The 14683-nt window shown below is 41.2% G+C and overlaps 1 protein-coding gene across 2 annotated transcripts in view; it reads right to left on the reverse strand.

Moving 5' to 3' along the window:
* NUP54 (nucleoporin 54) overlaps window positions 1–14683 on the reverse strand; it is a 29972-nt gene that overhangs the window by 4448 nt on the left and 10841 nt on the right. For both annotated transcript variants that reach the window (XM_048848100.2, XM_048848099.2), the window contains 7 exons: window positions 10622–10705; window positions 10363–10500; window positions 7944–8170; window positions 6165–6352; window positions 4486–4682; window positions 1483–1537; window positions 607–700 (listed from right to left, as the gene is read on the reverse strand). In XM_048848100.2, the coding sequence (XP_048704057.1) occupies window positions 607–700; window positions 1483–1537; window positions 4486–4682; window positions 6165–6352; window positions 7944–8170; window positions 10363–10500; window positions 10622–10705 (983 nt within the window). The remainder of the gene's footprint in view (window positions 1–606; window positions 701–1482; window positions 1538–4485; window positions 4683–6164; window positions 6353–7943; window positions 8171–10362; window positions 10501–10621; window positions 10706–14683) is intronic.

Below are 14683 nucleotides of genomic sequence, written 5' to 3' on the forward strand. Positions count from 1 at the left end.
GAGAGAAGATATTCATACAAACCAGAGAACAGCTATTGCATAAGCCTTCCGCTCCAAGGTAGCATGGTGTGAAATCTCTGTTAATCATATACAAAAGTCTTAACAGCTTCCATAAGGGTAGTCTTAACTGAAGCTGAAACAGGAACTGCAAGTCACCTACTCAAAAGACATTACTCTAAATTCATAAATGCTCATAACTGCACAGATACAAGTGTCTATGGGTTTGTCTACCCTGGAATAAAAGATGCAGGACATGGCTGCAGCTGGCCCAGGTCAGCTGACTGACTCCAGACTCAGGCTGCAGGGCTAAAAATTGCTGTGTAGACATTCAGGCTCAGGTTGGAGTCTGGGACCCTCCCTCCTTGTGGGGTCCCAAAGCTCAAACCCAAACATCTAAAACAGCAATTTTACAGCTCTACAGTCCATGAGCTGGAGTCAGCTGACCCAGGCCAGCCATGGGTGTATTGCTCAGTGTTAATACTTCCCAGATTAGTTCTCAGCAGTCGGAAATCAGGATTTACAAAGCCACAAGAGTCACACTTTTCGAGTGCTAAATCTATTGTCTGCAACCATGTTCAAAACGAATGGTGTCAAGTTAACACTTACATCTAATCTGGTCTGATGCTGCTTAGTCATCTGCTCTTGGACCTTTAATCTTCTCAACAGCTCTTTGAAACCTACCATTGGTACAGGGATAAGCCTACAGGAACAGAAGTGTTTGGTTATTAAACAACTCAAGATTTACAGCTATATTTAACAATATATTCCTGAATTGCAGACTCTGTTCATTACAAGAATGAGAAGTCACTGTAATTATGGGTGTTACATTCAAAAGTCCTCACCACTCATCCCCACAGTGTAGGCAATGACGTTTATTTAGAGTTGCAGGACTAGCAGGGTAGGGTTGACCCCAAGAAATGTGCTGGTTTGAAGTTCACAGATATAGCGAGCTAACAACTCCAAACAATTAACATATACCCTAGAGCAAGAACTTACAGCCTTCTGCCATTTGCAACCCCCTCAAAAAATCAGCACCGTAAACCGAGACTACTTTAAGTGAGGAGTTACTGTATATTGGCTTACAAGGCAGGTAGGGGCGGGAACGACACGACACACAACGACACACACGACTTGGACCTGTTCTAGGCACCACCAAAAGTTATACAAACCTGCCACCCCTGGAGAGAGGGAGGGAGGGAAGGAAGGAGCCGCAGAGGGGGCTGAGTGAGTGTCTTTCCTTCCCCTGGGTCCTAGAGGCAGATTTACTAAAGTGGCATTTTTGTGAGGGAGATTTTGTTTGTGATTCTGTGGCAACCCTCTCATTACCTACCTTGTAGTTATCACATTATACAGCTGTACCCCTAAAATATCTCCTAAAGTTACCTGAAAGTTATTTTAGAAAGCGTTTGGTTTTTAAGGCTAAATTCACACCACAGATCCATGTTTACAAAAGAACAAAACACAAAAAAGAACCAGACCTACTTTTCAGGATCAGGATTATCCACTTTGGCCTGTTCCCAGATAATAGGATCAACACCTACAAGAGAAAATGGAAATTCTTTCCCTAAGGACAATCTCAACAGTGCTTCAATAGTTTTCACATCACATGGCTGGTAAGTGATCAGATTTAATAATGCATGTGAAAGAGCCACACTAAAATCAGCTGTGAAACTGAATCTTCAAGCTATTAATTCAGCTTACTAAAAAGGCTTGGGCCCAGGTTTTGTAGAAATATCCGGGCCAAAGAACAGTTGTCAAGCTGTCTCACTGGTAGAGAGACATGAAAGGAAAGTGAAAATGGTGATTAAAAAAAATTAAGTATCAGAAAGAAAGATTCCTTAAAGCTGTCAGGAGACCACCAAAATCTGGTCCAAAAGGAAGATAAAAATAGTAGTACAAGCAACTACATTGTGTGTTAAACAAATGACAACATCAAAATCAAACACACAAGACGTCTTTGGAAACCTCTTATCAGTTCAGTCAGGATGTCACTTATTTTGCCATTATTTCCAGTATATTAATGAATATTTATATAGCAATTTTATGATTAAATAAGCTGCAAATCTGGTATAAGACAAAGCGATGGAAAGACTTCATTTGGCTCCATCATTGCTGCTGAGCTGGCAAACGGGAAATCAAAGAAAGATCTAGCCATTAAATATTTTTAGGGCTGTCGATTAATCACAGTTCATTCACATATTAACTCAGAAAAATTAATTGTGATTAAAAAATGAATCGCACTGTTAAACAATACCAATTGAAATTAAATATTTTTGGATGTTTTTCTACATTTTCAAATACTGATTTCTATTACACAGAATACAAACTGTACAGTGCTCACTTAATATTTATTCCAAAAATAGTATTTCTGTTCCCCTCATACAAGTACAGTAACTTCACTGAACGTTGTAGTTACATTCCTGAAAAATGCTACTTTCAGCAAAACAGTGTTAAACAAATTCAATTTCCCCATAAGAATTAATGGGGGTTAGGTGGAAATTTTTTTTGTCAGACAAAAGACATTACACACACACACACACACACACAGAGTGTAAGTTTTAAACAACTGAATACTGTACACAGCCATGATGACTGTGAACCTTGGTTGAGGTGGTGAAGTCCGAGGGTGGGATATTTCCCAGGGAATACCTTACTGCTAAATGATGAACTAGTACTCGGCTGGGCCCTCAAGGGTTAACATGTTGTTAATGGAGCCTCACACTCTACAAGGCAGCACGAATGGAGGGAGGAGACACAACAGATGCATGGCAGTGGCTGCAAACATTCCCTGCGGAAACCGAGTATGATGAACCCACGCTATCCCACTGGAGCACACTACTCCCTCCACTTTCCAAAGTGCCGGGGGGTGCATGTGTGTGAGACACAGACAGACATGCACATTGCCCCTTTAAGTATGCCGACATCACTCTAAGTACACTGCTTTTTTAAGTAGATCAGCAAGTTGAGACAGCAGCTGCTGCCAGCAAGCTCCCTCCATCCTCAGCCCTGTCCCCCCTTCTCTGTGGAGACGGGGTACAGGAGCAGGGGGGACACCCTGACATCAGCACCCCTCTTCACCCCCCACCCCTTCACAGCAAGCAGGTGGCTCCCGGGAGCAGCTCCAAGGCAGAGGGCAGGAGCAGCACATGGCACGGGGGGGAGGGGGGAGGAAGGAGGGGAAGACACAGCACCTGACCTGACCTGCCCAGCAAGGCAGCCGATTTTCCCTGTATTCCAGTAACGCACAGGTGTTCCAGTAAGGGGCCTGTTGTGCTGGGTTCCTACACAAAAGACTGTTCACGTCCAAAGAGCTTAGAGTCTACGCATAAGGTAAACAGATGGGAGAAGCACAAGGTGCCAATGATTCAATTATGCTAAAGCTTCGTTAGCTGCACAAAATAAAGAAGCAGTTCTAAAAACCAAAATGTATTCCAAAACACAGATCAGTAGTTAGTTACTATATCTGAAAAAGATGGAGCAGAAGTTGTTACTTTGTGCATTGAACAGACTTTGTCCCCATATAGTCAGTTTCCCCCTTTTTGTGAGTCTTTCACATAGCAATAGGGGAGAGAAAAATCATTTAAAAATGGCAGAACGTGATAGCAGAACCACAGGTATAGTACATAACGCTATTTTGAATTCATTTTTTGAAATTGGATTAGATTTCAAATCGATTCCCTTAGTTAAAAATTTTTTATCCTAATTTTGCTACCAAAGAGCCTGATTTCCAGCTATGGAATGAAAGATTAAAATAGACTTCAATCTTTAATGTTATTTTTGGCCTTTAAAAACCACCACAAAAAAAAAGAAAAATTACACAACCCCACACATCCAGAACACAGGCAACTTATCTAAGCCAAAAACAGACAATTTGAGATTTTTGAACCTGGAGAGCAGGCAAAGAGTTATTCCAAATGTACACATATTTAAGTGTGAGAAGATCCTACAAACTATTCTCTTTAGGCCACAGACCAGCAAACAGAAGCTAAGTATCTATGATATTGCAAGTGAACAAATGAGCAGTCAAAAAGGTCACTGCACTCATCTAAAGGGATACAATTACCATCTGTGCACATGTACTGATGTGTATTGGCCGAGTGACTCAGAAAGTTGGGAGGAGTGAATACAGGACCCTATGGTGTTTATTTTACCTGCAAAAGTTACTGTCCTGGCATATCACTTTTGCTGGACTCAATGAAGCAGTTAATAAGATGAACTGAACTAATTTAAGACTCTTACAGTTTGGTTTACACTATTGTCTACCCCGTATTAATTATTTGCATAACTTTGTATCTCATCAACTGAGAAAAATAAAGTTACTTTGTTGGAAGGGTTAGAAATATTTGGAACAGACATGTTAGTACATACGGTCAGCTTAAAAACTCCTTTGATTAAAAATGTCATTTTTTCCAGTCACTTACTCTCGGACACCTGGAGAACGTGGAAGGGCTTGTTTACCAACTAATGCAACACTCCAGTACATACCAGCAGGAGGATTCTGTAGAAGCTGTTTGATTTGTGCTGGAGAAAGTTCTGTTCTGGCCATGGAAAGGGTAACTCCAAGCTGCTGCAGTGATGTTTTTATGTTAACTTGTTCAAAATGAGCATACAGGGTTGTGGCTGGAACTCTCCTTGAAGTCCCATTTGGTGACCGCTCAACAACATAAATGACAACTTCAGTCCTGAACAAGCAAATGCAACAGAAAAGAAAACTATAAGAATACAAGTACCCTAGATCAGTTAATGGTTTACAGAAACAACAACTGAAATACAATTATAAGCCTGGAGCCAACCGACGAACAGAACAGCATCATTATTTTAAATTAATACATTCCAGTCTATTTAAAAAAAAAAAAGCTGAAAATATTTACTGGTGACTAATATAGCAAACAAAAAAGTGAGCATCACATTCAGAATTACAACCACAAACATTAATCAATTGTTCAGAAGTCAAATACTTGTTTAATGAAATATAACTGAACTACAAAATTATACAGCTTTAAAAATATCTACACACAGATGCATTGTCAGTGCATATTAGAAACCACTAGGGTTCACATTTTGGGAACAAAGGAAAATGAACAGGATATCATGCACATATCTTCCTAAATTACATTAGCCTAGCCCACCCAGGGCAGAAAACATCAGCATGCCCCTCCACAGTGGCCAAGCAAAAGAAAAGGACAGCCAACCAATCAGGGGGAGAGAGGGAAGGAGTAGAGGAGAGTGGGAAGTGTGCCTAATCAAAGCAAAGAAGAAGAAAAGCAACCAGTAAGTTGGTGCTCAGGGTGACGACCCTGCTCACCCATCCCTAGAACCAGCCCAAATTCTATCATTGGAGGAAAAAGAACTGGATACTGGAGTATCACATCTCGTGTCTTTTCATACATCAAATCAGTCTATATGTCAGGATAAAGTGGAGTCTTTGCTCTAAGTTTAGCAAGTGTGTGGATGGTAACAGCCAAAAGGTGCCTACTGTCATGGGGATGTTAGAAATACTTAAAGCAGTCCAGTGTAAACAGTCCTCTGGCACACCACAGGCAGAAGTAGCCAGTAACAGTCAGTAAGCAGACTTAATTCCGAAGCAAATATTTCTTGGCTCAAATGCTAGAATACCTTGTCAGCACTGGTCCCCAAAAAAACCAAACACAAACACCACCACTGTCTACCTCAAGTATCTTACTGGTGAGGAATGCCCTCCGCTTTCTAAAATATTTAGTGCATTTAACCCAGTTGCAGTAACCACTACGCATATCCCCTGATTTTTCCTGCACTGCTGCGGAGCAGAGGAATCACAAGATTATTCTATTGCCAGAACTTTACTGGCCTCACTGGTGATACAAATGCCATATAAACCAAGGAAATCGGATTTAGTGATCCGAAAGAAACAGTGGAAAGAAACGAAAGGGGGGGAAGGAAAAAAAAAAAAAACAGAATAGGCCAAAACCTGTACACAAAAATGGATACCGTCGAAGAACACAGATGATACTATATTGAGAATACAAACAAACATATATTTGAATATCCCTATAAGACTCTTAAAAGGAGTTTCAGCAGAAGCTTTGTACTGAAGCAGATTGACCTTAAGAGAGCCAACACATTATACACGCAGAGAAAACCAAATAGCGAAGGGGGCAAAATTGCACAAGAAGATATTCACGTACTGATCATCTGGCAGTGTTTTAACACCTTCTACGTTGACCGTAAGGGTCTGGTTTCCTCCCAAAATTTTGTGCAGTGATTCTACTAGCTGCTGCTGCTGGTTTCGAATGTCTGCTTCTTTTCTATTGAAGACTAAGACCACCAGGCCATCTTCATCCTTGTTGTTGGGCATGCAACTGTAGCCCACAGCCTGTGGAAAAAGCCAAATTGGATGTTGTTAAAGGTTCACCTGAAAGTGGGATACATCAAGACATGGGTGTAGGAGAGAACACTCACAGAACTTCTAAAATGACAGACTGTACTCTAACGCATGTTTTTAGTTTAAGTTTTTAAAAAGGTAAATTTTCAGAAATGTCCATTCTCTGCCTGGGGCAAGTCATTGAGATCTCCTGATACAATATAGCAAAGACAGTGAATTGCATGGAGGGGCTACAAATGGATCTTTAATATATGATGCATTGTTGCACTTACAACTCTTGTGTCAGTATACGCTCTACATTCTTAGAAGAGAAAGTCAAACGAGATTCAGCAAGAGTTCCCTCAAAGCAATTTCACTTGTGTACAAAAAGTCCATCAGCCTGAATCAACCCAGGGCAATACTCAAGGCCCTAGGACAAATAAGATTAAATATATAGCACAGAAATGCACTTCCCAGAATTAATGAAAAGCTAAATTTATGAGAAAGATTAAGTGTATTGTATAATTTGCAGAAAGCACTCGTAGCTCTCTGTTAAGAGCAGTCCTCTTATAAGTGGGTGTAAGACTTTTAGAATTTATACCTATATTAAAGTGATTGCTCAAAAGTGTCAAGTTTCCCACAAGAAGCTCCTATTAGTAGACTGCACCATAAAATACATTATGAAGACAGACAAATACCTGCCATCTTGTTTTACACCCCTTTATGTATTTACTATACATAGGTTCAGTTTTAGAACATTTCTAATATTCTGTGACTTGTAGGTCAAATCCAGCCTTAATTATACAACGAACTACATCAATATTCAGAGTAAAAACTGCTTCTCTTAGGGAAGTATCTCAAATGTGTACAGAAAGCTAGGCTTATTACTGTCTTTGATATGTCCATTAATTGACCTGTAGCTGAGCTAGAGTAAGCATCATCAGGTCTGTGGAGGATGAGGAACCCTGTACTCTTTGCTGACACAGCAGAACTGGAAACTGGGACAAGGCATAAGGACAACTTAAAGACTCCTGCGGATAAAAGCAGATGAGTTCAAATCAGAATAAGCTGGCCTGAATTTGCTGATGCAGAAGAGAATATGGGCAGGCCAAATTTAGAAAACATTCTCCTGTTGCTGAGGTTGATGCAGGGAGCAACATTAAGTTTGCTGTTCTGGATCTCAAAAAAAACCCTAATATCCTGGTCTTCTAAAGCTTAAAAATTTGAAAGAATTTTAAGTGTTACTATTTAAGTGATCTGCACCAGAAGAAATGCATTTCTAATAGATTAGTGCTCATCTTGGATGGTTAGTGACCTTAATTCTCCTAACACTATCCTGGAATATTTTATTTGTCATATAGCTCACATAAGCATGCATGTCATTTGTAATACTTCATCAGGGCCTAGATTTTCAGCAACCACGCCACTCAGAGCTTTGTCCCAGGCATATTAGAATGGGACACATTACCTTGAAGAACATACTATGTTACATAATTTAGCTATTGCTAATTCTAAGCAACTCCCATGATGCATTTAGGATTAAAACAGAAGACTGCAAATAGTCTCAGAATAAGTACTCTGATAAATACCAGAAGTATCATACCTTAAATCTGCAAAATGGGTTTTCCTGCGTGAACTCCACCGGAGCAATGTTGCTGTTAAAATATCCTTTGCCTGCCCCCCAGAAGGCTTGCAACTGGTTCCACTTTGCCAAAATAGCATCTCGCTCATCTCCCAAGAGAGTGGGAGCAGAAAGTGCACTGGCTGTGTTTATCAGCTGGTTGGACTGGGAAGGTGCCTGAGTGGGCTGACTGAACAAGCCACCTAATGCTAAAATCAGATACAGAAAACACACAGTTCTTGAGGAAGAAAGAAAGATTAACTGATTAATGCACACCATACTAGAGCTTCTTGTGCATTTGGGGGGCGGGGAGGGGGGGGAAGACACCAAGAAGTCAGTGGGTAAATAATAAAGCACAAAGTTTGATTTTCTGAATGACATTATTACCCCCTACCCTTCTTAAAAGTGATGATGGAATTGTCTGACATTCAATTACATAGAGGCACACCTTTTAAAAAGAGATCCCTCAAATGGGTAAATATAGACATGATTGGATAAACATTCTTGGATGCTTTAAAATCTGAACGGTACATCTGTTATTGTGACACAGTAAAGCAGTCAGCAGATCATAGATCTATACATATCCTGACTTTTCTTTAAACCAAATCTGTAATCAATTCCTTCCTTTCTCATGATGCTGTTACTGCCACCATCAACTTGGTAAAGATTCTTGGTGCCAATGCTAAACCAAAAAAAGGGACCAATACGACACATGGAGATCCCAAGGTAAAGCGTAGGTATTTCTGAGGGCTCCTATAATGGGGCTGTGCAGATATGCATGCTATAACCAAGATGCTCAGAAGTCTCCTGGACTGACAACAGCGATCACCAATGTGCTGGATTCCTTTTTGATACATTTATGCTCCACTATCCAGAATTTGTTGGATCAACCCACACTTCTTGGAGACCAAAAAAATAAATGGAACAGACTTTTGTAAACCTTTTAAGCTGGGGCCAAAAGGGAGCACTGCCTGAATTTGAAATCGACAGTTGATGGTGCTCTAAACTGATTCCTTCTTTACAGGAAAGGAAGGAAGATGGGATGTGACTGCTTCAGGAGGCAGGGGAGGAAAATAATTCAGTTTATAAAGTCACTACAAAAAGCGAGCTATGTTCAGAAGCAATGTTGCCCCACGCAGCCAGGAACTGCAAGCAAGTCTCTTGCTATGGGCCGATCCTTTGGGCAATGTCTCAAAGAGTTTGGCCTGGTTCTCTTGGTCTCTTTCAAATAAGGAATGAAAGGCCAAGTGCCATTAGAATTTAACCTACATGTTTTGTAGATAAAGAGAAACGAGCTGAAATTTCTGTTTGATTTATAGAGACCCTTGGATAAGACATGTCCACACTCATACAGAGTTTTTCCTTGTTAAGACATGGAACCCATGCCCTGATCTAGGCTATTCCCAAAGCTATCCCTCTTGGAAAGGGCGGGCAATATTAAACTTGGAAAAGAACTACCTTACCATAGGATTTAGCTTGCTCTGCAGTAAGGATGGCTACATTGCCAACAGAAAAGCAAAGGCCATCCTGAGGCACATTGTGAAGGTACCTGGGTATTATGCTGCAAACAGGAATGTTAATCCGTTAACTTTTTAAATGATATTTAAATTATATCATTTACCCGGTTAACTGATTAAAGGGAGAGGGGCCCGCCCACGAGGCCAGGGGTTAATGGTTAGCTGGGTTAACCGGGAAGACTAATGCTTACTGGTTAACTGTTTACTATTTTACATCCCTAACTGCAAAAGGACAACACTCTCCAGGATGCTCTACAGAACTCTTGCTCTTCCAGCTTTTTCATGAGATCCCTTGTTGAAGACAGACAGTGTACAGCATCAGCAAGACAGGTAGCAGATAACTCAAAAGGTAAGTGATCCATCTCTTTTTTTGGTCCAAGGGGATGGACACTCTACTGGTACATCTTGAAACTACTGGGAATGTGCCAAAGTTTTTCATTCTCATGGAGAAACCTGCAGCAGTTTGAGCAAGAGGTACTTGAAGTGAGGGGCCTGCCAAATGGTGAATTTTTAAGCATTCACATTAAAATGTCAAGGCTATTTGGTCTTTTTTTTCCACAACAGAGCACTACTGAGATATGGGGCTTGGAGGTGAATTTAGTGCTGTGAGTGAGGTTTAGTTGCCTCATCTCCCCCTTCAGGTTCTGGTGCTCTGTGTAAAAGGCTTAGACTATGAAGGGTGCAGAGATCTTTAAACCCTTCACTGATGGTTCTGGGGGCACAAAAAAGCAGCTTAATATATTAGGTTGCTAGAATTTTCTATTATTTGCCCATTACTCAAGTAAACTCATGCTAATATTTTGATTACTCAGGAGCGATGAGCAAGAGATATTTTGCTTACTAACATTAGCTTTTAAAAGAAATAAAGAAGTCTTTGTACTTACTGGGCTGCTGCTGTTGGGTACTGAATCCTCCAAAGCCTAACCCAGTTCCTAAACCAGTACCTAGGCCGGTACCAGTTCCTGCTCCGCCAAAACCAGTACCAAATCCAAAACCTTTGTTTTGGGTAGCACCAAACAGTCCTTAGAGGAGGGGAGAAAATCAAAGATAAATAGAAGAATTACACATGAACAGCAAAAAGAGATAAAACTTCTAAAAGACTGATGCTAAGTTTAATTCTAAATCAAAATGATGGCATCTCACCAGCGGTGCCTGTGTTGGTAGGAGCAGAAAAGCTAAATACTGATCCAGGAGCGGTGGTAGTTGTCCCAAATCCTCCAAAAGCACCTAGTAAATAAATTGTACAAATAAACAAGGTGGCTTTGCCACAAGGTTCAATCTCTTGTAGGTCATGGTAAACTGCACATTCCAACGCAATGAGTTTTATGAAGGGAGATGCTGACAGATGAATGTATTGTGACACAAGCAAATTTTTCTGATCATAGTTATTTACTTTATTGACAATAAAGTAAACAGGAGAGAAAGTGGAACCAAGAAAGCAATACATAGTGACAAGTGACCTATGGATATGAAAAAAAACAAAAAAACACCACACCCTTAGGCTTTAGTTAACTTAAGTTGCTCAGTCCCAGATGTGCTCTCCCCATCTACAGAAAATTATAGCTAGTACTAATATTTGTCACATTAATTCTCTAGAGTCTAGAATAACTGGATTTTTGTGGGATGGGGTGGTAAGTTTTTAATATAAAGGACCCTGGGTATCTGGCTGGTGAATCTTGCCCATATGCTTAGGGTTTAGCGGATCGCCATATTTGGGGTCGGGAAGGAATTTTCCTCCAGGGCAGATTGGAAGAGGCCCTGGAGGTTTTTTGCCTTCCTCTGTAGCATGGGGCACGGGTCACTTGCTGGAGGATTCTCTGCTCCTTGAAGTCTTTAAACCACAATCTGAGGACTTCAATAGCTCAGACATAGGTAAGGTTTTTCGCAGGAGTGGGTGGGTGAGATTCTGTGGCCTGCATTGTGCAGGAGGTTGGACTAGATGATCATAATGGTCCCTTCTGACCTTAGTATCTATGAATCTATTTAATTAAAAATATAAAAGAACTACAAACACTTTGGTGGAACTAAGCATCTTACATACGATGGTTGCATATGAGCAAGAACACAGACAGTAATGTTTGCTTAAAACTCTGGAATAATGTATGAATTCTCTTTTTTGTGGAGTTATGTTTGTGTGTGTTTTTTTTATAACTACAACACCCCTGTGGCAAAGCCAGCGTCCCTCATGTCAGCAGGATGACATTCTATGTCCCAATCCTGCAAGAAAATCTATGGGGGTAGACTCCTGTGGAATTCCACTGACTTCCATGGGCATGGATGAATGGGTCTCTGTGACGTTCTGTACCTAGTGGGAACACACTACACCCCCCATGTTCATCCTCGTAAAATGATTGTGTGGTATCGAATACAAAGTTTGTCGTGTCGGGTGTCTTTGGAAGGGTCATGATGCACTGAGCATTGTTGTTATAGTGATGCTATAGAAATGGTTGTTACAGTAATGTTATAGGTTGTAATTTCATGTATACAGCGATGAGGCTGAAAATGTGTCTTCATGGCTTAAAATAAGCCCAGGCAAAAACTCTCCAAGAGCAGAGAGGCAGTTCACATATCATTAGGGCATGTATGGGACAAACCCAGCCCAGCCTCACAGGAACAAAGGATGCTGGCTTAGGCAGCAACAAAAGGATCTGTTGGATTCTTGAGTGAGTCACCCCCCCCTCCATTCCTTTGGTCAGTTTGGGACTGTGATGAGCTAATGCTCACCTGACTCTGAAGGGGGAAGGTGGGGACAAAGCCAAGAGGGAAGAAAGAACATGATAAAAGGGAGAGACGTTTGCCATGCTTCCTCTCTCTTCCACCTCCATCTACAGACGTCACCATCAAGTGACTGAAGCGCTGATCAAAGGGGAGAGCCTGGCAACCAGCCAGCCTGTGGTGAGAAGTTTGTACGGGCATTGAAAGTGTTAAGATCAGCTTAGAATGCATTTTGCTTTTATTTCATTTGACCAAATCCGACTTGTTGTGCTTTGACTTATAATCACTTAAAAAAATCTTTATAGTTAATAAATCTGTGTTTATTCTACCTGAAGCAGTGCGTTTGGTTTGAAGCATGTCAGAGACTCCCCGTGGGATAACAAGCCTGGTACATATTATTTCTTTGTTAAATTGATGAACTCATAAGCTTGCAGCGTCCAGCAGGCATAACTGAACACTGCAAGACGGAGGTTCCTAGGGTTGTGTCAGGGACCAGAGATACTGGCTAGTGCCATTCAGTTGCACAATCCAAGGAGCAGTTTACATTGCAGAGGCTGTGCATGAACAGCCCAGGAGTGGGTGTTCTCACAGCAGAGCCTGGTAAGGCTGGCTCCCAGAATCAAGGATTGGAATGACCTAGCAGAACACCGGTCCAAATTGTAACGTTCCCTGGTGTTGTCTCTCTGTGGAGATCAGTTTTCGGGATCAGGTCCACAGCGTGGAACACAGGTTGTTAGGAGGATGGATTTGTCGGAACAGTTTACAATGCAAAGGGAAGTACTCAGTTCTTGAGAGGAACAGTCAAAGGGCCATACAGTAGAACCTCTTTAACATGTAAATATGTAAGATATCTGTATCTCAGTTCAGACGCTTGGGCTGAAATGTCCTCAGTAAATTGATAACACCCCCAATTTTAGAATATCACCTCTTCAAATCTCTAACGCCGACCGTGCCATCTCACTGCCTGGCCAAGACAGCAGAACAAATACAAGGCAGTACTTCAAAAGATTTGACTGGATAAGACTGAGTTATTGCCATAAGATGAAGGGCTATCAGGATTTCATATATGCAGGGGGAACCTTTACCCTGACATTAATCCCAGGCACATTTAAAAAAAAAATAAAAAAATCAGTACCTTGAATCATTACTCTTAACCAGCTAAACATAAGCCCACAATCTTTTATCAACAGCAAAGAGTGGTCCTCTTCCAGCTCTGAAATATTTGGAAATTGCAAACTTTCCTTCTGGGTGTGGATTTCACAGTGGTAAGCCATGCCTTTGTGATCCCCCTTTACATTACTGCAATGTACATGGTTTGGGATGTCCCTTGGTCTGCATTTGTAAGAGGTAGCAACACCTGCACCCTCCAAGATTCACTGGCTGTATGAAGTCCAGCAAACATGCTTAAGGTTTTACTTTTATTAGCCAAAAATTTAAGTCAGCAGTTCCCAAACTTGGGGTCTGTGAACTGTTGACTAGTCATATGGTGCTGGATCCCCTCTATTTCCTGCTACTTCTACAGGTGTTCAGGCCCTTCATGTTAAGAGTCTGTAAGAGCAGCTGGAAACCTGAAGAAACCAGACTAGATGCCTCTACTAGGGGCCTCTGCTACACAGTATTAAAAATAGGAACAGAACCCCCGGGACTTGGAGTCACCAACAGCAGAATCATGTCCTAGTAACAAAGTACTAGGGGAGCATAGGGAAAAAGAGGACCATATGGCTGAGCAGCATATCCAGGGAAAAAGGGAACCAAACAGAAGGGAGCACGTGTAGGGAAATGAAGAGAACAAGAAGAGAGATTCACTTTTCAATTACTGTAGCTGCCACAGAGATATGTGATCATAGATAGGAGAGGAGGTGGTCTGCAAGACTCTCTTAAGATGTCCAGGTGTTATAATTTGTACAGTATAGGGCCAGTCTGCCTGAGGGACTATCAGCTGCTTTCCCATCACAGCACTGAGGCTGTATCTACTGATGATCCCATGGTAAAATCTCAAGAGATAGGCAGCAGAGGAGGCATGGTAACTTTAAGACATGCTCACGTTTTTATATACCGGAATGCCTCACTGGTCTCATTCAAGACAAGGCTGAGTAAGTGGTTTTCTTAGTTTTTGGGTGGCGAACAGAAGTGGAGGGGGAGAGTTAGTTTGTAAGTTTTGTTTAGATTATTCTTTGGCTTTACTTTTGGCAAAAGCTTAGACGCCTCCACGTGAGCGCCACTTTATAGTTAGGGTGTATAGTTTGGTGGTGGGCACAAGTGGACAGCATTTATTTCTACTGAGATATTATACTGCAGCTAAGTATTATGGACACATTTTTCATCCTCAAAATTTCCTTTTAAATACATAATTTCAAGCAGATATATAATAATAATTGACTGCCACTCAAAGTTACCCAACAAACCAACCAGACAAATTATATATATGAGCCATGCACTTTGCTCAAGAGCAGCAAACTCAGCCATCTCCATCCTTTTTGGGGGGCAAAG

The sequence above is a fragment of the Caretta caretta genome, chromosome 4 (assembly GCF_965140235.1).
Source record: "Caretta caretta isolate rCarCar2 chromosome 4, rCarCar1.hap1, whole genome shotgun sequence".
NCBI lineage: Eukaryota > Metazoa > Chordata > Testudines > Cheloniidae > Caretta > Caretta caretta.